Raw genomic sequence first — 24,780 nt, 5'->3', positions numbered from 1 at the left:
CGCATGCTCACAGCCCCCCACCCCCTCCTGTCGCAGGGGGAGCTGCTTTCTGCCCGGCAAACCTTCCCTTCTTCCCTTCCACCCACCATCTTCAGCATCCAGCACCCAGCAGAGGTGCCAGGAAGGTGTTACTGGGACTGCACATGCCCATGGGCTCCCCTCCCCGTGCTGTCTGATATCCTACTGAGATGAAGCCCCTCTTGTTCTGTTCTCTCTGTCTCACCCCCACTCCCTGCCCTCTCTTTCTCTCTTAGCCCATCCTGCTGCGGGAGGATCCAAATGTGTGTATTCCCCATCACTGGTACTCTCTGTTGCTTCACGGCTTTTTGGAGATCTAGGCTGTGCCCAGGGGCACCCGTGCAGCATGGGGAGGGCTCCTGCAGCCAGCCCTGCTGGTGGAGTGGTGTGTGCCTGCAGGCTGCCCATCCTCAGCAAGCTGGCACAGGGGGTGGTGCCAGAGTCGTGGTTAGCACCTGGGCTTGGGCCGGGGCTGAAGGGACCAGTGTTCTCCCACTTGGCCATGCCAAAGGCCCAGGCCACACGGGGACCTCCTCCTTCATGCTGTTGTGATGTTTCCTGCCGCTGCTGCTGCTGCTGCTGCTGCTTCTGCTGGTGTCTCACTGGGACTGGAGCCTGGCATGGCCCTTGGGTGGGATGGAATGGTGCTCTACTGATGATGTGGTGGGTGGTGGTGGCCAGGAGGCTTTGGCCCACGGATAAGCACCATGGCCCTGTCCCACCCCAGTTCAGGCAGTGCAGCTGGGCTATGGTGAGCAGGCTGAGGAGACAGGGGCCTGCTTGTCCCCTCCTGGCTCACCTTCCCTGGATGTGGGCTAATGGAGATGGGTGACTAATCCTGCAGCTGCTGACCTGTGCCCTGCTGGCCTCTTGCACACTGCTCTGAGAACTCCTCAGGGCTGGAGGAGCATCTCCCGTGCCTGGGTCCTAAGCCACCACAGCTGACTCCTGGGGTGCCAGCTGGCAGGCACCACTGCCTGTGGTCCTGGCCTCATTCTCTGGCTGCCTGGCCAAGGTGCTGCTCCAGCAGGCCATGGGCTTCCTTTGAGCAGTCTGTGAGGCAATCCTGCCATTCCTCCTGTGCTGCCTACCTGACCTTTTGTGGGGCAGAGGGCCACCCCTCTCATCCCCTTCCCTTCTTATTCTCTGCTCCCAGATCTGGCTAATCTGGGGCATCTGGGCAGGGGAAACCATACAGGCTGTGTGAGATGGAGAGGATGAGACAGTGGCACGTACTTGGGGAGGATATTTGATCCCAAACCTGATGGATGCAGGACCTGAGGTTGCAAAAAAGTGTTCCTGGGAGCCCAGGATGGCTGCTTCCAGCATCTGCTTCACTAAACAGCCCTGTTCCCTGAGGGGCTGCCCGGGCTGGGGAAGGGAGTGCCTGCCCTTGCCCTGTCGCTGTCTGTGCTGCTGTGCTGTTGCCTGTGCATTTTCCTGTAATTCCTGGCTTTTTTCTCGACGCACCGGCCACTCTTTTTTTTTCCCAACAGCTTTTCTTGTCTCTGTCTCTCTCTGTCATCCCGTCTGTGTGTCTTTCCCCGGCCCATCCCTCCTTCCGCGCCCGTAGATATGTCCGACTTTGAGAACAATAATGATGCTGGAGGGGCAGAGCTGAGTCAGCGCCATGACAATCTCTCCACAGTGACCAATGCCATTGCTGGGATCAGCCCCTCTTCCTCCCTCTCTGCCTTGTCCAGCCGCGCTGCCTCGGTCGCCAGCCTCCACGAGCGCATCATGTTTGCTCCGGGCAGTGAAGAGGCAATTGAAAGACTCAAGGTAAGAGGCTGGTCCCTTCCCTTCCCTTCCCTTCCCTTCCCTTCCCTTCCCTTCCCTTCCCTTCCCTTCCCTTCCCTTCCCTTCCCGGCTCAGTGTTTTCTAGGACTCCATGAAGGGTGATCCCCATGGGAATATTCGGATGTGCTCTTGCAGCGTGGACAATCTTAGAGGGTTTGGGTGTTGTAGGGTCTTCCTGGTGCTGCCTTGCACCTGTGGGACAGGTGCTTTGGGCTTGGGATGGGCACTCTGTCCTGGGCAGAGCGCTCCTGGTGCTGCGTGGCGCAGGAGCGGGCTGGCAGCAAGGCAATGGAGAGGCTGGTCCTTGTGCCTCGCTCTTCCAAGGTGGGGCTGATGGAAGGATGGGGGTGAGATGCTGCTGCAGCTTGTCTAAACGAGGCTGAACGTGGGGCCAGTGTCCCGCTGAGGCACGCTGGGCAGAGCTGGGCAGAGTGGCCAGGCGTGCTGCCCTGACCCCTGTGTAACCCACCCGCGCAGGAAACGGAGAAGATCATTGCAGAGCTGAACGAGACGTGGGAGGAGAAGCTGCGGAGGACAGAGGCGATACGGATGGAGAGGTGGGTGGGCTGGGTGGAGCTGGGGCAGCATGGCATGGGACAAGTGGTGTTCTTGGGCATTTTGTTAGAGCACTTGAGTTCCTGGGGCAGCCAAACAGTTTGAATGTCCAGCCGGACCCTGGGTTGCCCCTGGGAACCCCAGTACCCACCATGTCAGCCTGCACAGAGGTGGGCTGCTCTGAAAAACCCACCTGAATTGTGATGAAGCTGTGGCAAGCCCTGCATTGCAATCCATGGGCTTCCATCCTACTGCTGGCCCCAGGGGTGCATGGAGTTTTGACAGGCACTTCTTTCTCTTGCTCCTTCAGGGAAGCATTGCTGGCTGAAATGGGAGTGGCCATGAGGGAGGATGGAGGCACCTTGGGTGTATTTTCTCCTAAAAAGGTAGGATCGTCCTATTTTCTTCTTCCTGGGGACTGATTTGTACCCCTGCAGCTTCCTTCTGATCCAGTCTGTCACAGTGGCCAGTCCCATATATTTCCCTTTTCTTGGCTCTGAAACCTATGGGGGAAATCCCAGCACTGAAACTGCTGGGTGCAAACATGGATAGAAATATGTGGGTAAATGTCCACCCCCCACTGCTGGCGTGCTGTCCCCCTTCATGAGGGGATTTCCTGATGATCACTCTCTTGGACTTCAGTGTTAACTCATAAAAATTCATACTTTCAGATATTTAAAATTGCTGCCCCTGAAGCCAGCAAGTCCTTGCTAAGAAATGTGGGTGGGCGAATATTCCATCTCTTTATTGCTTGCAGCATTTGGCTTGGCCAAACCTCTTAAGTCTGTGTGTCCCCAGCTCAGGTGGTGATAAAGACTTCACAGCCTTCCCCTTATGTGGCCCAACTGACTTTTAGGATAAACTTGTACCCTGTTGTCTTTGTTTCTTGTCCCAGCTGCTGCCTGTTAGGACTCCAGACCTTTGGGTAGGAAGCGTGGGGGTTTATTCCCCAAAGCAGGTTGGTCTTGGAGGTGGGGCATTGCTGTGGTGGTCTTGGTGCCTCCTTGCTCTTCAGCTATCTGGCAGGTGGAAACTCTTCTGACTTCTCCAGTGGCTGGTGAGGAAAGTTAGTGTTGATAGTGTGCAAACTCCATTTTGTTATGGGCATTGCACTTTGTTGTCCTTCTGTGTGCCATGGTTGGTGTGGCTACGGCTCCAGGAGCTCAGTGGAAGGTCACCACCAGCTTTACAAATCTGGACAAAAACTGCAAGTGAAGGAGGTCTCAAACCCCCGTATGTCTGTCCAGTGGGGCCAGAGGTTAAATGTTGCAGCCAACTTCTGCCAGCCATCGTGGAGAAGAGCCCACCTTTCCCTCGACTTCCAGCTCTGCTGCCCTGTTTGCAGTGAGTTTCTGCTGCCAGCCAAGGCTTGTGGCACCATGGTGAGGGGCCCCCTCTGCATGCTGGGTCTCAGCAGGCTGATAAGGTGTTCCTTACAGCCACTGTTCTGTCTGGTAAACTCAGAACTTCTCCCACTGATACTCCTGGGACTGCCTCTGTTCCCTGAAGGTGTAATTCCAGCAGCTAAGCTGGCTCTGGCCAGAGAGGCCTGTGACTGGGGGAGAAATTTTCCTCCTATCAAGAACAAAGTGGTTTGTGACCCAGAGCAAGAAAGGGCTGTGAGGGACCTGTTAGGAAGAAGACCAGAAAGTGAAATTCAGCCTGCAGGTAGGGCTTCAGGTCTGCATTACTTTTGGATGAACCTCTGGGACCTGCTCTTTTTGGATGCATCATCTGGTGTACAATCAGTGGAGGAAAACAGGCACTTCTTTTTTGACCTGGCAGAGGGCGGGGGTAGATTAGGTATTAGGAAGAAATTCTTCCCTGTGAGTGTGATTAAGCCCTGGCACAGGTTGCCCAGAGAAGCTGCATGTGCCCCTGTTATGGAATTGTTCAAGGCCAGGTTGGGTGATATTTGGAACAACCTGGTCTAATGGAAGATGTCCCTACCCATGGCAGGGGGATGAAACGAGGTGTGTTTTTATGTCCCTTCCAACCCAAACCATTCCATGATTCTAAAATACACAGCACAAGCGAGAAGGGTCCTGCCCCAGGAGACTGAGCCACATCAGGGATTCCCCATGGGAAGGTTTTGGCTTTGTGTTGGGCCTGTTTGGAACATGAATTTTCAAAAGTGGCCAGAGGAAGGCTAACTAGGACTCAGCCCTGTGAGGAGGAAAGCAAGGAAGCTTGTGGAAGCAGGGATCCTCATGTTCTCTGCAGTCCCCTGGAAAAATACCTGTCTGGATGTGTCACCCTGCAGATAACAGAGGGCAGGAGAGCCTGAGCAGGGGCAGCCTGCAGCGCTGCTGAGCTCCCACCTTCCTCAGAGCACCCTCAGTGCCCGGGCAGGGCACTCAGGGATGGCTCCTCGTCTGTCTCTCCCAGACACCGCACTTGGTCAACCTGAATGAGGATCCGCTCATGTCCGAGTGTCTTCTCTACTACATCAAGGATGGGATAACGAGGTGAGAGGCAGGTCCCATGGAGAGGTGGGATCATTGTCCATATACCAGTGCCTGACTCCCCCAACTGGGCAGTGGGGTGACAGCTGTCCTCACACTGGGCACTGTTCCCAGGGCATCCCCAAAGATTTTGGTCTTGCAGTGCACCAAGGGTTGCTTCTGTCAGCTCCAAGGATGGGGCTGGGGGGAGAGTCAGGAGAGGCTGCTTTGAGGGAGAGTTGAGCTGGATTTCCCCTGCAGGGTTGGCCGGGAAGATGCTGAGAAGAGGCAGGACATCGTTCTCAGCGGGCACTTCATTAAAGAAGAGCACTGCCTGTTCCGCAGCGACACCAAAACTGGTGGTGAAGGTATTGCTTGTCTAGAGGGGCTCCACTGCCCTGGGGACACATCCCTCTGCATGTCCTCAGCCCCTGCCCCCAGATGAATGTCCTGCCCTCCTCAAACTAGTTGGGCTTTACACCAATGCTTCCAGTCAAGCTACATCCCTCATGGGAGGGAAGCTTGCACAAGGCATGTGGGAAGAAAGTAAGGTGAGGAGATCAGGGAAGGGTGGCTGAGCAGACTCTGGATGATTCCCCTGCTCAAGATGTGGCGCAGAATCCATCCCCCAAAATGGCAGGAACCTGAGTGTCAAGGGGCTGAGGGAGATGAGCCTGGGGATGCTCTGGTCTCCTCCCACATGCAGTCTCCAGCTGCCCTTTTTCCTTGGACTGCTCTGATTAACATCAGGTTGGCTGAGTCCTGTTATCTGCCCACGGGGTGGGTGCTGCTGGTGGGTACCACCACCGGGGTGGTGGTGGCTAGGGTGGCTCTCCCTTCCTGAGGCTGCTGGAGCAGAGGAGCAGGACATGCAGGATTCATCCCTGTGCTTCCACCTCTCCCCTTCCCACCATCTCCACAGTGATAGTGACGCTGGAGCCCTGTGAAGGTGCTGACACCTACGTGAACGGCAAAAAGGTGACAGAGCCCAGCATCCTGCGCTCAGGTGGGTTCCTGAGGCTGGCACACCACAGCTGCTCCAACCCTCCTTCCTCCCTGCCACGGGAGCCCTGCACTTGTCCCAGTTAACCCTACACCTTTCCCCGTGCACATCGCTGCAGGAAACCGCATCATCATGGGGAAGAGCCACGTCTTCCGCTTCAACCACCCCGAGCAGGCTCGGCAGGAGCGCGAGCGGACCCCGTGCGCTGAGACCCCCGCAGAGCCCGTGGACTGGGCCTTTGCCCAGAGAGAGCTGCTGGAGAAGCAAGGCATCGACATGAAACAGGAGATGGAGCAGCGGTGAGAGCATGGCCTGAGGTGCTGGGGAGTTGGATGTTCACTTCCAGCTCGGTCATCCTCTCCTTCCCCATTTCCACCTAGGCTCCAGGAACTGGAGGACCAGTACCGGAGGGAACGGGAAGAGGCAAATTACCTTCTGGAGCAGCAGAGGCTGGTAGGTGGCTGGGACATGGCTCCTTCCTAGGCTGCCCAGGCATGACTGAAATCCTGGCAGATGTTTGTGTGGGGTGGATCTGTGTTCTGAAAATAAGGGCAAATGTGTTGTTCCTGGAGTTGTCACACGAGCACTGATCCAGAGGAGGGAGGCGGCTGTGTTCCTGCAGGGAAGAGGAGTGTGATGTGGCAGCGTGGAGGAAGGTCACACCAGTGGGTCTCATCACCTCTCTTCCTGTTTTCCCCAGGACTATGAGAGCAAACTGGAGGCATTGCAGAAGCAGATGGATTCTAGATATTACCCTGAGGCAAATGAGGAGGAGGAAGAACCTGAGGATGAAGGTGAGGGCTAGGAGCCACCATGATGTTTTGATGCTTTGTGTGGGAGCATTAAGAGTGAGCTGTGTCTCGATGTCCTAGTACTGGAGTGACTGTCCCTCCATGTCCCCACAGTGCAATGGACAGAGCGGGAATTCGAGCTCGCCCTCTGGGCCTTTAGGAAGTGGAAGTGGTACCAGTTCACCTCCCTCCGTGACCTGCTCTGGGGCAATGCCATCTTCCTCAAGGAAGCCAATGCCATCAGCGTGGAGCTGAAAAAGAAGGTGGGTGCTTGGGCTCCTTGCTGGCTAGCTGGAGCACCCACAGCAGAGGCCACAGGAACAGGCAGCCAGGAATGCTGAGGAGAGGTCACCAGAGGCTGCACATGAAGCCTCCTGCCCTCCCAGGTGTCTCAGCAGCCCCTTCTGCCCCTCTCCAGGTCCAGTTCCAGTTTGTGCTCCTCACGGACACGCTGTACTCGCCTCTCCCTCCCGACCTGCTGCCTCCCGACGCTGCCAAGGACCGGGAGAAGCGGCCGTTCCCCAGGACCATCGTGGCTGTAGAGGTGCAGGACCAGAAGAACGGGGCGACACATTACTGGACGCTGGAGAAGCTGAGGTAGGTGAGAGATGGCTGTGCCGGGAGGGTTTGGGTGCCCACAGCCCTGTGTCTCACTGCCACCATCGGCACCCCCTCTGCCCGCAGGCAGCGCCTGGACCTGATGCGTGAGATGTATGACCGAGCAGCAGAAGTGCCTTCCAGTGTCATCGAGGACTGTGACAATGTGGTGACCGGCGGAGACCCTTTCTACGACCGCTTTCCCTGGTTCAGGCTGGTCGGCAGGTGAGCGCTTTGGCTCCTTCGAAGCGTGGCTGGGACGCACAGACAGTCCTGCGGGAGGAGACGCTGCCCAGCGTGCCCACCACGCGCGGGCACTCACCCCGCCGTGGGCTCCGCGCGGCGGCTCTCCCCCGTGCTGGCTCCAGCGCCCCGAGGGGCACACGAGCTGCTGGCAACGCTCCCGCCGCCTGCCGTAACCCAGAGAGCCACGGGCTCCGGCCTGGGGGTGCAGGGGCCCTGGCTGTCCAGCAGGCAGGGAGCCTGTGCCGTGGGAGCTCCAGGCGGTGGGCATGTGTCCCTGTGCACGCGCTGTGTCCGGGCGTCTGTCTGTGCAGTGTGTGCCGCGTGTCTCCGTGCGCTTCCTGCACACCGATGGAAGGGTGCCGTGCCAGCGAGGACGGTGGGCCGCCCTGGAGAAGGCTGGGGCAGGACAGGGGGAGCAGAGGGCTGAGCTGCGTGGCCTGGAGGCATTCCCCCGTGCTGTAGCACAAGGAGGGATTCTCTCCGGCAGCAGGGATAGCGGCAAGTTTTTGTGCCACCTGCTCTGTCCCTGAGTTCCCTGCAAACCCAGCAAAGGGTGTCCCCAGCATTCACACTGGTTCCGTGGGTTGCTCTTTTGTCTGGCTGTTGGTGGCTTTAGAGATGCACCAGATTGGCAGGTCTTTGTTCCCAATGTCCCTTGATTTAAGCAGACAAAAACCCACCCCAAAAACTAACCAAGAAAAAAACAAAAAAAGCAAAATTCCTGTTCTTTCTGTTTGGAACAGCTGGTGTTAACATGTCTTCTATCTTGTTGTACTAACCTTAGTTCAGATATCTCTGGCTGCAACAGCTCTCCTCTTTTCAACACATGCATGAGCGAGCGCATGGCTGATCTCACCCCCTCCCCTACCTTCTCGAACCCCGACTCCGACATCACCGAGCCTGCTGACGAGCAGCACCAGGGGCAGGAGGAGGAGGAGGAGGAGGAGGAGGAGGAGGACCTGGAGGAAGACATCTTTCCGGAGTGCCCGCTGTGTGATGGCCGGGATCCATTTTACGACCGCTTCCCCCTGTTCAGTTTAGTAGGAAGGTTGGTGAGGTTTTAGGAGAGCATGCCGGGAAGGACCTAGCTCTTTCGCATGAGGGAACTGCTTTTGGACACGACTCCCACCTCCGGGGCATCCCGGAGGTGCAGGGGGTGCCTGGCGCTGCCGCCAAGCCCGGGCGCCTGGCGGGTGGTGAGGTTCCCGCTGAGGTAGGGCTGTCAGAAGCATAACGGGGAAAAGGGATGCCAGGGGAAAGTGGTTGGTGCCTTTCTTTATGTGGGCACCTTCCTGGGAGATCTCCTGAGAAGCAGAGCTCTGCTGTGTCTCCCGACACCAAAGGAACCAGGGGAGCCACTTGGGGGTCTTGGTCCTGGGCATTTCTGTCCCAGGAAGGATCAGTTCCCACCTGGCTTGGGATGACCCTGTGGTGCTGACTGGGGGCACACAGGCGCTTCAAAACCCTGTGTGCCTGTGGCACTGGCTCGGCTATCCTGGCTGCATTGGTCAGGGTGAGCCCCCCTGAATCTGGAGGCTTGGGTGTCCCTAAGTGGTTGGGGGGGGTGAAGCTGAGGGGAGTGAGTGGAGAGCTGGGTGCAGAACAGAGTGCCAAAAGCAGTGTTTGCTCTTCCCAGCTCCGGCCAGTGCTTGGCTTGGGGCCATACCTGCCCTCTTGGCATAGGAGATGTCCAGAGAAGTTGTGGGGATCTAGATGTAGGCTCCAGCTCCTCTTTAGCTGGAACTAAGGACAAGAAACTTTTATTTCTCATACCTACTGGCTGGAGACCTCCTTGGGCTCCATCAGTCTTGGCCTGGAGAAGCCCACCAGCTGCCCCAAGCCTGGCTGTGCCACCAAACCTGGAGCCATCTGCCCATCCCTAGAATGGTAGGAGGAGCTGCCAGCTTTCTCTGGGGTTTTCCCAAGGGGGTGTGCACCAGGAGCTGTTCTGAGAGCCTTTGCCTCGGGCAGGGGCTCCCTGACTGGGGTGATCTGGGGCTCCTCTTCCTCGGTGTGCCAGAGCCAGGCAGCATGGTGGGAAGGAGGGACCAAAGCAGGCAGAGAGGGTGGAGGTGGGGTAAGAGTCCTGCAGCCTCAGACCGAAAGAGCTGGGTTCTTCCCCTTTTATTTTCTTTTTTCCTTTTTCCTTATTTAAAAGAAAAAAACATATCAAAACAACCCCAAAACTCTCAAGGGCACCTCAAAAAACCAGATAAGGCCCTGTAGCAGCGGCCCCACTCCATGCCGGGGGTGTGTTCCCCAGAGCTTGGTGCCTCCTGACTTCTTTTGAGTCTGCCCTGGGTTTGGCTCCCCGCGCAGCAGCTCCGCCGGCCACATTTCTTGTGAAGTGTGCTTGGATTGGTTTATGATTGGATCCTTGTCTTTGATTTTCTTTCTTTCTTTCTTTTCTTTCTTTCTTTCTTTCTTTCTTTCTTTCTTTCTTTCTTTCTTTCTTTCTTTCTTTCTTTCTTTCTTTCTTTTTCTTTTTTTCTTTCTCTTTCTTTCTTTCTTTCTTTCTTTCTTTCTCCTTTCTTTCTCCTTTCTTTCTTTTCCTTTTTCTTTCTCTCTTTCTTTCTTTCTTTCTCTCTTTTGTTCTTTTGCTCTTTCACTCTTTCACTCTCTTTCCCTCTTTCCCTCTTTCCTTCTTTCTATCCTTCTTTCCTTCTCTCTTTCCTTCTTTCCTTCTCTCTTTCCCTCTTTCCTCCTCTCTTTCTCTCTTTCCTTCTCTTTTTCTTTCTCTCTTTCTCTCTTTCCTTCTCTCTTTCTTTCTCTCTTTCTCTCTTCATTCTTTTTAATTTTGGTTATTTTAAGGGATTTTTAATTCTTTTTTTAGCTGCTGGCTCTATCTCTTCAAAGCTTTAGCAAAAATTGGGGTCCTTTCACTTTTATCTTCCTTTGGAAAGGCTTTTCTTTGATCTGAGCATGCCATCTTTGCACCTCACCAATCTTGTGGTTAGTGTCCCTGCCCTCCTTCCTCTAGTGACATACTTGTCCCCTCCTCCCTGCCTGCCCCACCTCCTTCCCTCTCTTCCCTGCCCTCTCCAGTTCTCAGCTTCCACTCCAGCTGCCCTGTGATTTTGGGTGGGTGGGCGCACACAGATCCCTGCGCTTCGAGAGTTCCTTGTGGGCACAGGGCTCAGCTCCAGCCATGAGTCCTGCTGGGAAGCCCTGGCATGGTCTGACCACTTGTTCCACGTGAGAAGAGATGGGTTGAGGCAGGCCCATCAGGAGATAATGATCTGGCATCAGCTGCTTCCAGAACTTGAGTCCTTTGAGATGCTTTGGGTGGAAAAAGCCTCGAGGAGCAGTTGAAGGTCAATGGGAGTCACCAGAGCAGAGGGAATCTCCAGACTTGGGGGTCGGGTGCAAGTGCAGGGCTGCAAGAGCTCCCTGGGCACTTTGGGGTGCCATTGAATATGAAGATTCCTGTGAGGATGGGATGCCCTGAGCAGCACAGCAGCCACCTGGAGATGCAGCCCTCATGGGAGCCTCCTGAAGTAGAGATGTCCTGGCCAGCCCCCAGCACCATCCCACCCCACCACACGTCAAGATGCTGGCGGATGCCACAGGGAGAGGTGGTGGGCACCCCATGCCCCGTCTTGCTGGAAGTGGTGCTGCTAGCTCACACCTTTTGGCAGAGAGCTCTGTGCCAAAGGTGACTCCACAGAGGGTGCAGCATGCCACCATGGCCAGAGCTGGATGACCACTGGCAGCTGGCGGTGAGGCAGAGGGAGGCAGCAAGAGGACCCAAAATGCTTGAGAAGCAGAGAGCAGTGGCCTGACAGGAGGTGCTGACAGAGACATCATGTTAGACTCCAGTGTGGCACCTTGCTGTGGTGGTGTCAGTAACCTGGATGCTGCAGAGGAGAGCAGGGAGGCTCAGACTTGCCAGCGTGCCGTCCATCCCTGTGACGTGCTGGCAGGTGGCCCAGGACCCCGAAGCCATGTGTGTGAAGGGATGGGGAGGGGGAATGCACGACCTGATGCTGCCAGCCGCACCATGCAGCCTCCCTCCCAGTGGTCTCCAACACGGCAGGCAGAGCCAGGGCCATGAACCCCCAGCAGGTTCACCTCTGGAGGTCCAGGACCTTGTCCTCTAACCTCCTTCACTCCTGACAGCCTCCATCTCCCTTTTCATCCTTCCTCCCCCCTGTCTTGCCCCTGTCCTCCCCGTGGTGACTCTCCAGCTGCCCCCTCAGTCATGTTGCAGCACCTCCTGCCCAAGTTCTCCAGCTCTCTACCACACAGAAGGTCCTCTCGCCCTACGGCTTCACGGTGGCACCAGCGCAGCCCTCTCCCCTCCTGCCTGCCATGGAGGTGACGGTCGGAGAGGTCTGCAAGTCTGGTGTGTTCTGTGGTGTTGTCCGTGGCGTGTGCCACCCTCCTGCCCACCCTCCTGCCCGCGGCACGCTGCCTGCCCGCTGCCCCAGCCCCTCCGCCTGGCCCTGGCTGCCTTCTCTTTAGTTTTGCTTTGCAGCGCTGCGGTCGCGCCCTGAGCAGGGACCTGGGATCCCGGCCACTGCCGGCCACGCCAGCCGTGCCTGGGGACTCGCGGGTGGGAGCAGTGACCGCTCTCCCCCTGTTGTGTGTCCCCCCCTTCTCCGGCAGGGCCTTTGTCTACCTGAGCAACCTCCTCTACCCCGTGCCCCTGGTGCACCGCGTGGCCATCGTCAGCGAGAAGGGCGAGGTGAAGGGCTTCCTGCGCGTGGCTGTCCAGGCCATCTCTGGTAGGAGGGAACCCCCCCTGCAAAATGTGCCCCTTGCATCCCTGGCACCCTCTGTGCTGGCTCACCCCATCCCTCTTCCAGCGGATGAAGAAGCCCCTGACTATGGCTCTGGCGTGCGGCAATCAGGGACAGCCAAGATCTCCTTTGATGACCAGCACTTCGAGAAGGTAAGGTGGGCCCAGCCCTTGGGGGGATGCCCATGGACCCCAGATCCCTGCCTGCCACCTCAGTGCTTCCCCGTGGGGCCCCCCAGGCTCCCAGAGGTGGAGGGAAAGGAATGTGTTCTTATTCCACGAAGCCTCAGGCACCCACTGGTGCATCCTGCTCTCGCCCATGGGGTGGGAGAGGAGAGCTAGAGGTGCCTGGGTGCTTGGGATGATGCTGGTGGTGCAAGCAGGACCATCCTGGGAACCACCAGAGTGCCTGAATTCCACTCCTGGCTCAGTTCCAGTCAGAGTCGTGCCCAGCTGTCGGGATGTCTCGCTCGGGGACCTCTCAGGAGGAGCTGCGCATAGTGGAAGGTCAGGGGCAGGTCAGCGACGTGGGTCCATCCGCAGATGAAGTCAACAACAACACCTGTGCAGGTGAGCAGGTGTGACAGGCACTCTGGGAGTGGCTCCCTGCACCCAGCCTCTTGCATTCTCCCCAGCACTGACAGCCCAGTGCTCTGCTGGGGGCTGCTGGCAGACAGAATCACAGAATCACAGCCAGCTAGGCTGGGAAAAGCCTCTGAGATCCTGACACCAGCTTGTCAACCACCACAGCACTGAGTGCCACGTGCAGGCTTTGCTTAAACACCTCCAGGGACAGTAGCTCCACCACCTCCCTGGGAGCCCCTTCCAATGCTCAGTCACCCTTTCTGTGAACAACTAATTCCTAATGTCCAACCTAAGCTTCCCCTGGTGCAGCTTAAGCCTGTGTCCTCTTGTTCTGTCACTGGTTGCCTGGGAGAACAACCCTTACCTGGCTACACCCTCCTTTCAGGGAGCTGCAGAGTGATGAGGTCTCCCCTCAGCCTCCTCTTCTCCAGGCTAAACACCCCCAGCTCCCTCAGCTGCTCCAGCTGTGTTGAACAAGGACTTGTGTTCCAGACCCTTCACCAGCCTTGTTGCCCTTCTCTGGACATGCTCCAGCATCTCAGCATTGTTCTTAAATGTTCCTAACACTGAGGGGAAGACACCCTGCCTTGCTAAGGTCCTTCTTCTCCCTGCAGTGACCCCAGAGGATCTTCTGGACAGCCCAGAGAAGCCTGCACCGGATGGGCCACTGGAGGTGGCTTTGGACCACCTGAAGCTGGGCAGCATCTTCACATTCCGTGTAACAGTCCTGCAAGCCTCCAGCATCTCTGCAGAATACGCTGACATCTTCTGCCAGTTCAAGTGAGCCCCTAGTGCCCCCCAGCCCTGCTTCTTCCACCAAGCTGCAGCCATCACCTGGGGGCTCGTGGTGAATTTGGGAAGTTTCCTCCACCCCTGAGCCCTTTGTGGATGGGAGGCAAAACCAAGGGCTGTGAAATCTGCCCAAGCACTTGTTTAGTCACTGGCAAAAGGCAAGGAGAGACTCCCATGAGCTTCAGGGAGTCCTGTGCAGGCAGCAGCCCCAGGGGGAATAGGCTCTTGTTGTGGTCCCTTGCTTTCACTCCTCTCCCTGCTCCAGCACATCCCCATCCCACAACAAGCCCCTGAACATCCTTCCTTCCCTCCACAGCTTCATCCATCGCCACGATGAGGCCTTTTCAACAGAGCCCTTGAAGAACACAGGACGGGGACCACCCCTGGGCTTCTATCATGTCCAAAATGTGCGTACACCCCTCTTCCACTACCCCTTTGCTCCTGCAGCTGCTGGAGTCTCTGCAGAGCCATTGGCTGGATCCTCTCCCAGGGAAGCAGCTTCCTCCTGCCTTTCCCAGCCCCTCACAGACACCCAGCTAAGCCAGGTTTAGATGTGGGGGACATGCAGGAAAAACACCAGAAACCACTGTTGTCCACCTGAAAAAGCTGGGATTTCTCTGCAGTGGTTTTGGTGGAGAGAGCTTCCCTGAATGGGGGAGGAGTGGGTGAGGGATGCAGGGGACTCACAGCCTTATACCCTTCCACACCCCAGGTGCTGTTGCTAGCTCTATCCCCTTTCCCAGATTAACTGCACTGTCAGTGGCTCAGCAGCTCTTTCTCTTCTAGATCGCTGTGGAGGTGACAAAATCTTTCATTGAATACATCAAGAGCCAGCCAATTGTGTTCGAGGTGTTTGGCCATTACCAGCAGCACCCCTTCCCACCTCTCTGCAAGGATGTCCTGAGGTGGGCACCTCTGGGCCAGCCTTTGGCTGTGCTAGGGGCTTCTGCCATGGGCTGCCTGGGGTCCCAGGGTGGCCCCAAGGCATAGGTGGGGCTGGCTGGGTCTGGGGGTCCCTGGGGATGCTGTAACCAAGCTGGTTCTGTCTGCAGCCCACTGAGGCCATCCCGACGCCACTTCCCCCGTGTGATGCCACTTTCAAAACCAGGTAGGGAACCCAGCCTCCTACTCCTGTGCCCAACTGTAGTTCCTGTGTTGGGTGGGTGTCCCCTTCCCCAGAGGATGAACCCCAGTTAGGACCCCAGAAGCACCACAAAATGTACTATTTTATTTATTTTTTATGGGCCATGGCACTCAAAAGCCCTAGACACCCATTTCCACAGTACTGAACAGATGGAAAGCCCCCATCTCACCTCCTGCAGAGCAGCAGGGAGGAGGTTCAAGTGGCCACCCAGCCCCAGTGTCCCACAGCGTGGCACAGCTGATGAGACCCAGCCGTGGGGCTTTGGCTGTACAGTCAAAACACCAGCACAGGGGGAGCCTCCCTCTGGTTGGAGCAGTGCCTGGGGCAGTGCTGTATGTTTTGGGATGTGTCCCTGCCCAGCCTGCAGGCACACTGCACCTGGGGATGGGTGAGGCCAGTCTCTTGCTGACACCCAGTGCTGGGCAAGGGAGAAAGCACTGCCAGTGATCAGCAAGGTCCCTGGGAGGAGGCTCTTGTTGCTACCTCTATTCCTGCTCTGAGATCCTTGCCTACTCTGCCCTTCCCCTGCCATCATATTCCTCATTCCGAGTGCCAGCAGCAGCCTCAACCTCTTACCCATCTTTTCTGATCCACTGCAGTGCCTGCGACAAAGCTGAGCACCATGACTCGGCCCAGTGCTGGCCCCTGCCAGTGCAAGTACGACCTGATGGTCTTCTTTGAGATCTGTGAGCTGGAGGCCAATGGCGAGTAAGTCCTGAGGGAGAGGGAGAGGGAGAGGGAGAGGGAGAGGGAGAGGGAGAGGGAGAGGGAGAGGGAGAGGGAGAGGGAGAGGGGGGGCAGCGAGGGATTTGCCCTTTGCTCAGCATCTCAGGGCAGGCTGGAAGGATTCTGTTTCATGCTGCAATCCTCTCTTCCAGCTACATCCCTGCTGTTGTGGACCACCGTGGAGGCATGCCATGCCATGGGACCTTCCTCCTTCATCAGGTACTCTCTGCTCAAGGTGCTGTCTTAGCTGACTCCTGCTGGACCTGTGTTAATTACTGTTCCTTCTCTCTGGTTTCGTGGGTCTCAGGGCATCCAGAGGAGAATCAGTGTCACCTTGGTGCATGAAACGGGCAGCCTCATCCACTGGAAGGAAGTACGGGAGCTGGTTGTGGGTAAGCCAAGCCAGCCCCCAGGCATCCTCTTGGACTGTTTCTTGCCCGCATTCCCATGCTCCCACATGGAGCTTTATGCCTTGTCTCCCCTCCTGCCCTGCAATAGTAAAGCAGTGGCTGCCTGCTAGGTGACACTGGGATACTGCATGGGCAGGACACCTCAGCCCCTGCCTCTGTGTCCAGGAGTTGGACCAGGATCTCTGGCCGGGGGGGTAGCAGGTAGCACCAGAGAGGCAGTCTGCCCTGCCTTCAGGGGGACCTGGCAGGGCCACTGCCTGTCACCTCAGAGGTAACTCTGTGCTGTGTTTGCAGGTCGAATCAGGAACACCCCAGAGGCAGATGAATCGCTCATCGACCCCAACATTCTGTCCCTGAACATCCTCTCCTCTGGCTACATCCACCCCTCCCAGGACGACCGGTGCGTGATGCTTTTTCTCTTGCTCTTCCCCTGCTGTGGTGAGGGATGGAGGGGTTGAGTAGCAGCCCCCCTTTCCCCTGGAAAGCTCTTGGCCCTTCTGCTGACCCACAGCTGCCTTGAGGCAGAGTGTTTCTGAAGCTGCACGGGGTCTTGGGGTACAGGGCTGCCAACCCCCTTCCTCCTCCTCCCCAGTGTCTTGCTGTGCTGGGGAGGGCACTGAATGGAATTTGTGAATGTGTGGGTCCTGCTCTCTGGTGCTGGCTGTGATGGGCTGGCACAGGGAGGCAGTTGGTGCTGGTGCCAGGAGGATATCCCAACTCCATAACTAGAGGGGAAGGCTATTAGTCCTGTGTCCCAGCAAAATTGCTGGAAAGGCCACTTGGAACCCATGGCACATCCCTATCTGTATGTAAGTAATGCAGGAAAGCCATTCCCACCCGCTGTGGGTGACTCCAGGGATGCCCATCCCTTCCTGCCTATCCCAGGGGGCTGTCACGGAACCACAGAGTGGTTTGGGCTGAAAGGGACTTTAATCTCATTCCAAACCCCCTGCTGTGGGCAGGGACACTTTCCACTAGACCAGGTTGCTTAAAGGTGTCCCCACTATAGGTTTGGCAGGGTGTGAAAGAAGCAGGACCAGAAGATTTTTTTCTCTCCAAGATCTCCCTGTGTGAGTCCTGCAGTGGCAGGGGGAGTCATGGGTATGGAGGGCAGAGCTCTCCTCTGCACCAGGGCTACTGGTGGGACTCGGGGGACTGGTGGAGGTCTCTGGCCAGAATGTGTGCATGCAGGCAGCTGCAACGAGACAGGGATGGTCGCTGCCAGCACTGGGAGCAGCCGGACTGGTCCTTGGCTGTGTGCATTGTGGTCGCTGGTGTAGGAACACCCTGGCAAGGAATGGGGACCACTTTTTCCTCCATCTGCTTTGTGATCACCACTATCCCGAGGAGGCCTGTCCCAAGGCAGGGAGGTTTTGGGGGAATGATGGGGGTCTGGATAGGATTTGGTACCCTGAGCACACTCAGGATAGCTCCTGGACCTGGCAGAGGAACTGGCACAGAGTATCTGAGCAGCAGAGGCGAGGCCTGGGGTCAGCACATGTGCAAGTGTTGGACCAGGAGACTTTGTCACAGCCTTGGGGATACAGAAGGAGGCCAGATGAGGATGGTCAGATGAGGAGAGCCCAACCCAGTGGAGCAGTGGTGGTTCTTTTACTGGGAGCTGGGTGGCTGTGGCACCTGCGGGCTCTTGGGGCTGAGCAGTTTTTTATCAGCTCCTGATCTGTTTGATTGTCTGGTCCCAGATGCAGCCATATGGGATCTTCAGCATGCTTAAAGTAGCCCGGCAGGAGGGATATGCCTCCTGCTCTGCCTTCCACCCCGTGAGTCCTGCAGGACAAGGGGACACAGCTTGGCCTGGGGGGATACTTGGGGTGTGGAGAGAAGCACGGAGACTGGGGGCCCATTTGGGGGCACAGACCAGTGCACATGTCATGTCTGTCCCATATCTATTCCATGTAGCCTGCCCATGGTGAGGCAGGGGGAGGAGGGGGTGGCCAGCTGCCTGCAGGGTGCTAGCTGCAATGCCCTCCACTTCCACTCCACATGCAGACATGCATGCTTCACCCTGCAGCTGTGAGGACAGGCAGAAGGAAGGCAGAGAGCAGAGCCAGTGCCCACTTCACCCTCCTCCCAGCCGCTTGCGCTCCCCGCTTCGCTGCCTTGTGCCACGCAGCCTCCATTGCCTGGAGCAGCCCTGGCTTCCCCTCCCCAGCTCCCGGAGGCACTCAGGAAGAGGCTGGGAGAGTGGTTCAGCTCTCTCCTCAGCACACATCCATCCCCGCGTCGAGCGCCCAGGGCGGGGGCGCTGGGGGCAGTGCCTGGTGTCCCCCCTCGCTTCCCTCAGCTGCTACTGCCCATCTAAGCCCACACTAACCATGTGATTGTTTTGTGTTTTCGCAGGCAGTTTCTTGATTCGGATATGCCTAGGTATTATTTGTTTCCATTGGTTTTTTTTCCACCCCTCCTTCTTCTCTCCTTTCTTTCTTTCTACCCCCTTGCCTCGGCACGCTCACTCCCGCCAGAGGCAGCACTTGGACATCCGGCCCCTCATCCCTCCACATGCCCCATCCCTCCTCCCTACTGCGTTGGCACCTCTTGCTCACTCGACCCCTTTTGCTGTTCGTGTGGGCCACGCTCTGGCTGGCTGCCGCTCCCCCTCGCACGCCTGCGTCTCCATTGCCTGATTTGGGTTTTATTCTTGCTTTTCGACTTTGCTACTCTCCCATCTTTTCTGGCATCTGGCACTGAGTGTGCCAGACCCTCCATTGTCTCCCGCCCCAGCCCCAGCTCAGGCCCTGGTACTGGTTGGAGTAGCTGCAGGGCTGGTGAGGACAGTAGAAGTTTTGGGGCTTGTCCTGCCCTCTCTTGGGCACCTGGTAACGATGGCAGCACCGCAGTTGGTGTGGCAGCAGCTGCGCACGCTGCGCGGGGATGTCCTGTGCGTGTAGGTGTGGCATACGGGCAGCGTGTGTCTGTGTGCAGGTGTGACAGTGGTGCATATGGGGCACAGACTGCTGTACCCCTGTGTAAAGGGGCAGTGGCTGGCTGGGGACTGCAGGCTCCAGCTGGGACCACTGGGTGAGCCCGGCATATGTGTGAGAGGTGCCAGATTTGTGGGTGTGCCACCACTCTGGATGGGAGCATTGGTGAGGCCTCGGGGACAGGGCCACCACTGTGACCCACGGCAGAAGAAGAGGGGCATGTGCCTGGGAGACAAGGGATGGAGTGTGCTGAGTCCTGGCACGTAACTTTGTGCCTGAAGGTTGTCCTCCCTCTAGCAACTCGAAGCTGGTTATGCTCAGAGATGTCTGAGGGCAGAGCTGTCCCTGCAGCAGCATTCTGTCCCCTCCCAGGGTGCAGGAAAGGTGGATACAGCATTGATCCATCCCCCCCCCACCGCAAGACGAGGTGGGTTCACACTGGCATTGCCTGTGGTCTCTCAGCACAGTGATGCTTTCCTTGTGGACCAGGGGATGGGCCAAGAAGTCACCTGCTGTGTGAGTGGCAGTGGGAAATCTCATCTCCCCAGCTGGCACTGTCCCAGGGGACTGCGCTGGGTGGGAGCTCCTTGCCCTGGGATGGCACAAGGACAGAGTTAAGGGCATAGGGAGCACATGTGCTTCCTTCCCAGCTGCTGGACCATGAGGAAAGTGGGAGGCAGAGGGTTTTCATGCAGGCTGGCACGCCTCTGTCTGCCCTCGCTGAGCTCCTTTTGGTTCCCATTTTGGGTTCAGCTGGCTGGAGCTCCCTTGGCCAGCGGTGCTATGATGTGCGAGTCCCTTCAAGAGGGGCTCTTCTGACCTGTCGTTTTTCTGTGTGTGTACATGTGTGTGTTTGTCCTTGGGTCACCTTCCACTTATAGCATTTCGCTGGGAAATGACACTAGGTATTTCACGCGCACCTGCTCGGTCTGGTCCCTCCTGCTTTTCTCTTCTTCCCTTTTGCCTCCTCCCTTTGCTTTTTGCTCTTTCTCCCTTTCCCTGAGGCTCCTCTTCTCCTCCTCCTCCTTGGGGAGCACTCTTTTCTTAAGCAACCTGTGTCTGCAAAGCAATCCTTCGCCTTGGCTGTGTCTCATACCAGTGGGGTTATGTATTTTGTACACCTTTTGAAAGCATCACTCTCTTCTTCCAAAATGGGGGAAATTGCAGTCGAGAACCTCTCCCTACTCCCACTGGCTGCCCTGGCTCTTGTTAAAATTGCTCCTCAGCCACCTGGATGCTGCTTCAGGGACATGCTGAAATGTTCTCATTGAGATATGGCTGAACCACAGCTTCCTGAGGATGCTCAGGCGGGAGCCAGGGCTGCAGCAGCTCTGGGTGGTTTTGGGGAGTGGGTGTACCATAAAGCCAAGGCTGATCCAGGAGGGAGCCCAGGAGTGGTGCAGGGGGTGAAATGGGGATCCCCCATGCTCTCTCACCAAAGCCACCTCCTGCTTCCTCACCCTCAGCTGCTCAACCCAAGGAGGGCAGATGCCACTCTTGATCTGGGTGAGCTGTGCCATCCTCTCCAGGATCCTGTAGGCATGGGTGAGTGGGACCAGGTGTCCCCTGCTCCTTCTCCCAGCCTGGGAGCCATGGAAAACACAGCAAAGGGGCCTGAGGCAGCAGAGTGGGAATGGGGCTGGCAATGAGGGTCGAGCAAGAGCCAGGGGAGACAGCCTGACAGGGGCCAGCCACCAAATCATAATCCCCAGCTTCTCACTGGGGGCCAGGGCTGGCAGACAGGGGCAGCCCTGGGAAAGGGGACCTGGCTGGTGGGGGGGCTGTGCTCCCAGAGGTGGGCTGGCAGCACATCCCCAGTGCTGAGCATCCTCCCTCCTTTCCCTTCTGGCCATCATTACCCAAATGGTGACAGCCACTCCTGGCAGGGACTGATGCTGTGCCCCTGGCTGGATAGTGGGGACTGGCCTGGGTGCACTGGGGGTGGCAACCCCTGCTCTGAACACAGGGGTGGGGCATGAACCCTCCTTCACCCTCCTTTGCCTTCCTAGCCTGCTCTGCCTTGCCTGCACTCCATCTGAGCCCCCACTCCTCCCGCGGTCCCACCTCCCCAAAATCCTGGTCCATTGGCCATTTCAAGGGCACCGTGTCCTCCCACCATGCCTTGTGCCCTTTGCCTTGAGCCTGTGTCCTCTGGAGTGGCTGTCCCTGTCTGTCCCCACTGCGCATGCATGTCTGTGTGTCCTTGCAGGCCTGCTGCAGCGCTGTGGGGGGGACAAAGATATCTCTTTGCTCGCCTGCCAAGGGTTCCAGGGGGGTTGTTTTACTGGCCCTGCTGGTTTTTTTTGGCAGGACTTTCTACCAGTTTGAGGCGGCGTGGGATAGCTCTATGCACAACTCGCTGCTGCTCAACCGAGTTACCCCTTACCGGGAGAAGATCTACATCACCCTGTCAGCTTACATCGAGGCAAGGACCTTCCTTGGGGTCACTATACATCAACAAAGTCTGGTATTTCCCCTGCTGTTGGGGTGCAGCCAGTGTGAGCCCTTCCTTAGCTACTGCTTATGGGGTGCAGGGCTCACCTTGGTGTGTGGGGGCCATGTGGGACCCCGGGACTGGAACCTGCTGGGCACAGGGGAGGGAGAGACCTGCTGGGCTGCCACCCTGCAGCACCCCTGATGCCTTCCTCTGCCCTACTGCAGATGGAGAACTGCACTCAGCCTGCTGTCATCACCAAAGACTTCTGCATGGTTTTCTACTCCCGGGATGCCAAACTTCCTGCCTCACGCTCCATCCGCAATCTTTTTGGCAGCGGCAGCCTGCGGGCTTCTGAGAGGTACCAGGATGCTCCTGTTGGGGACAGGAGAGCCATCACCTAGAGACTGGAACTTTTCTAGGGCATCCCAGCAGCCTGGCTAAAAAAACTGGGGTGTAGGGATGGGACAAAGCCAGTAATTCTCTTCTCTTTGCTCACAGCAACCGTGTGACAGGAGTTTACGAGCTCAGCCTCTGCCGCGTGGCTGATGCCGGCAGCCCAGGTGGGTGCCACACCTCTGCCCAGGTATTCAGCTGGGGCAGGGAGGCACAGCCAGGCCTTTGGGTTAGGGGCTGTGTGTCTGTCCCTCCAGCTGTGTGTCTGTGCCCACAGGCATGCAAAGAAGGCGCCGGCGTGTGCTGGACACCTCTGTAGCCTACGTCAGGGGAGAGGAGAACCTGGCTGGCTGGCGGCCTCGCAGTGACAGCCTCATCCTTGACCATCAGTGGGAGCTGGAAAAACTCAGCCTTCTGCAAGAAGTGAGAGTCTGGGCTAGAAATGGGCTGAAATAGTGCAATCACAGCTCCACTGGCGCTGGGGGGATTCCCCACCCTGGATGGCACAGCCATCTTGGTTGTAGGAGGAGGCAGGAATGGGGCTGTGCTGCCAGTACTCCTGTGCATCACTGCTAGCCAGATCCCAGCAGATCCAAAGCTAATGAGTAAATGGGGTTAAGGGGGCCTGGTATGGGGTAAAGGGCCACCCCTGAGCCTTGGGTGCCTGTGCCCAGGTGGAGAAGACAAGACATTACCTGTTACTGCGTGAGAAACTGGAGACCACCCAGCGCCTGGGCATGGAGACCCTGTCCCCCTGCTCCAGCGAGGATTCTGAGTCCCGAAGCACCTCCTGCATCTCCTCCCCACTCTCTGCTGACGGAGCACCTGAAAGCCGCACCTCTCCCCCCGAGACTCCCAGCGAGAGGCAGAAGGAGCTGGCAGTGAAGGTAGCATCCTGCAGCAAACCCAGCTTGCCAGGATGAAGCCAGGAAGTGGCTTCCACAGGGTGGCTGGGGGCTGTGGTGGGAGGAAGCCCAAGGGGAGTGGGAAGTGGAATGTGCCTCATGTCCCACTGTCCTCCTCCTCTCTCTGCAGTGCTTGCGCCTGCTCACACACACCTTCAACAGGGAGTACAGCCACAGCCACGTCTGCATTAGCGCCAGTGAGAGCAAGGTACTGCTCTACCCAGGCACTGCTGGGCTGGTGGGGCCAGGGAGGGATGTGTCGCTGGCAGGGGAACTGCTGGGTGGGGGCCAGATGGGCACTATGGCACAAGTTATGCCTCTTCTGGGGTCTGCTCCCTCTGCTTGCTCTGGTCTCTCCCAGAACTGGTGGCTCTCAGGACTATGACAGGAGAGGACCCTGCCAGCCAGGGTTCTTGCCTTTCCCTGTCTTAGCGGGAGTCTGGTCTTTTGCATGTGTCTGGCTTTGCACAGAAACTCTAGTTTACACCTCCATTACTCCGCAGCTGTCTGAAATGTCCGTGACCTTGATGAGAGACCCTTCCATGCCAGCTCTTGGAGTCACCACTCTCACCCCCTCCTCGACCTGCCCATCACTGGTGGAAGGATGTTACAATGCCATGGAAGTCAGGTAAGAAGCTGGCTGGGAGGTTCTGGTGACATATCCCAAGCAGAGCAGCTGTATCACTGGGACACAGTTCTTGTCTATAGATGTTCCCTAGCCATCACTCTTCTACATTCCATCCTCTCCTCCTTCCCCAGACCCCCCCAGGTTTCCTCCAGGGCAGAGAGCCCCGATCTGGAGCCTGTGGTAGAAGGGGAGCAGAAGAAGTCCCCAGCCCGCCGGCCTGAGGAGGAGAAGGAGCCCCAGCGGTTGCTGGTGCCTGACATCCAGGAGATTCGAGTCAGGTAGAAGCAACCAGGGCAGCCAGCAAGGGGAGCACCTATGGGCAAGAATGCCATGCCCTGCCACTGCCACCTCCTCATGGCCTCCTTCCTCATGGTTTCCCACCCCTTCCCTTGATCCCTTCTGCAGTCCCATCGTCTCCAAAAAGGGCTACCTGCACTTCCTGGAGCCTCACACCAATGGATGGGTGAAACGCTTCGTGGTGGTCCGGCGTCCCTACGTCTACATCTACAACTCGGACAAGGATGCGGTCGAGAGGGCCATACTCAACCTCTCCAAGGCCCAGGTGGAGTACAGTGAGGACCAGCAGGCCATGCTCAAGGTAGGACACTGGGAGCCAGCCCCACTCCGCACACCCCACCGAGTGAAGCACTAAGCTCTGGCTCTCCCCTCGCAGACCCCGAACACATTTGCGGTGTGCACAGAGCACCGGGGCATCCTGCTGCAGGCAAGCAGTGACAAAGACATGCACGACTGGCTCTACGCTTTCAACCCTCTCCTGGCTGGATCCATAAGGTACCTGGGGCAGCTGGGGGAAGGGAGATGCAGAGAAGCCATTGCTGATGGGGTTGAAGGCTCCCAGTGCTTTCCTGCTACAGGCCCCAGCCAGGTGTGGGGAACATCTCCTGTGCAGAGCTGTTCTGGGACTGGCTTTCAGCTGGCAAAACTTGGACCATATTAATTTTGAATTCAGCTCATCCACATTTAAATGTTTCCATCTAGAAGCAGATTCCAGGTGGTACAGAGGTGCTGTGCTGAGCTCAAAGCAACATCCGTGCCTGGTGGCAGGGCCTCTGGCCTGTCACTGTTCTTGAGACCATCCCACGGAGTTTTTGAGTTTTGTTAAAGAAACTTTCCTGTCTCACCATCCGGAAGTCACATATGCATCACCTGAGCTGGGACTGAGGCCCCTTCACAGCAGGTGGTTCCAGTGAGCCGACTGGAACCGACAGGCCTTGGTTGACTTCTGCACTCACCACAAACACTCAGACAAGGTTTTGGCCCAGTCACAGGTTCCCCACAGCAGAGTCTCAGACACCTCGTTCCTTAACATGCTTTTAGTCATGGTGCAATAACAAAGTAACAGCTATAGCTGGGTGCCTCTGAGAAAGGAACCTGAACAGAGGGAGCCCTGCGCTTTTACACCCTTAGTCTAAGGGTACTCTCTGAGTGTCTTTCACCTGGCTGTGCCGCAGGTCCCTGTGATCGGCAGCTCAGGGCCTCTGGCCTCAGGCTCTCACTCCCGCAGCTCAAATCGCAGCTGCATACCAAACTACCTGCACCAAATACTTTCATTCCTCAACAAGACCATCCAATGGACTTCTTCTTGAAATCACCTCAAGTGGT

General features: G+C 57.3%; 1 protein-coding gene across 25 annotated transcripts in view; it reads left to right on the top strand.

The window, feature by feature from the left end:
- KIF1A (kinesin family member 1A) overlaps positions 1-24,780 on the top strand; it is a 46,326-nt gene that overhangs the window by 18,576 nt on the left and 2,970 nt on the right. For 2 of the 25 annotated variants that reach the window (XM_077785575.1, XM_021547045.3), the window contains exons 14-50: positions 255-281; positions 1,592-1,800; positions 2,296-2,375; positions 2,684-2,759; positions 4,762-4,841; positions 5,079-5,185; positions 5,740-5,823; positions 5,939-6,119; positions 6,201-6,273; positions 6,521-6,614; positions 6,726-6,874; positions 7,030-7,208; positions 7,296-7,433; positions 8,239-8,502; positions 12,063-12,181; positions 12,263-12,348; positions 12,627-12,765; positions 13,395-13,560; positions 13,889-13,979; positions 14,359-14,477; positions 14,625-14,680; positions 15,316-15,424; positions 15,595-15,661; positions 15,750-15,834; positions 16,147-16,252; positions 18,214-18,240; positions 19,676-19,699; positions 21,105-21,219; positions 21,456-21,589; positions 21,730-21,791; positions 21,902-22,047; positions 22,299-22,511; positions 22,660-22,737; positions 23,033-23,157; positions 23,289-23,435; positions 23,563-23,755; positions 23,831-23,949. In XM_077785575.1, coding sequence (XP_077641701.1) covers positions 255-281; positions 1,592-1,800; positions 2,296-2,375; positions 2,684-2,759; positions 4,762-4,841; positions 5,079-5,185; positions 5,740-5,823; positions 5,939-6,119; positions 6,201-6,273; positions 6,521-6,614; positions 6,726-6,874; positions 7,030-7,208; positions 7,296-7,433; positions 8,239-8,502; positions 12,063-12,181; positions 12,263-12,348; positions 12,627-12,765; positions 13,395-13,560; positions 13,889-13,979; positions 14,359-14,477; positions 14,625-14,680; positions 15,316-15,424; positions 15,595-15,661; positions 15,750-15,834; positions 16,147-16,252; positions 18,214-18,240; positions 19,676-19,699; positions 21,105-21,219; positions 21,456-21,589; positions 21,730-21,791; positions 21,902-22,047; positions 22,299-22,511; positions 22,660-22,737; positions 23,033-23,157; positions 23,289-23,435; positions 23,563-23,755; positions 23,831-23,949 — 4,267 coding nt within the window. The remainder of the gene's footprint in view (positions 1-254; positions 282-1,591; positions 1,801-2,295; positions 2,376-2,683; positions 2,760-4,761; positions 4,842-5,078; positions 5,186-5,739; positions 5,824-5,938; positions 6,120-6,200; positions 6,274-6,520; positions 6,615-6,725; positions 6,875-7,029; positions 7,209-7,295; positions 7,434-8,238; positions 8,503-12,062; positions 12,182-12,262; positions 12,349-12,626; positions 12,766-13,394; positions 13,561-13,888; positions 13,980-14,358; positions 14,478-14,624; positions 14,681-15,315; positions 15,425-15,594; positions 15,662-15,749; positions 15,835-16,146; positions 16,253-18,213; positions 18,241-19,675; positions 19,700-21,104; positions 21,220-21,455; positions 21,590-21,729; positions 21,792-21,901; positions 22,048-22,298; positions 22,512-22,659; positions 22,738-23,032; positions 23,158-23,288; positions 23,436-23,562; positions 23,756-23,830; positions 23,950-24,780) is intronic. The other 23 variants (XM_021547048.3, XM_021547051.3, XM_021547049.3 and 20 more) reach the window with 23 other exon arrangements.

Source organism: Lonchura striata, chromosome 10 (assembly GCF_046129695.1).
Source record: "Lonchura striata isolate bLonStr1 chromosome 10, bLonStr1.mat, whole genome shotgun sequence".
NCBI lineage: Eukaryota > Metazoa > Chordata > Aves > Passeriformes > Estrildidae > Lonchura > Lonchura striata.
Note: the sequence above shows the minus strand (reverse complement) of the source record. Positions and strands in the feature narration are given on the sequence as shown.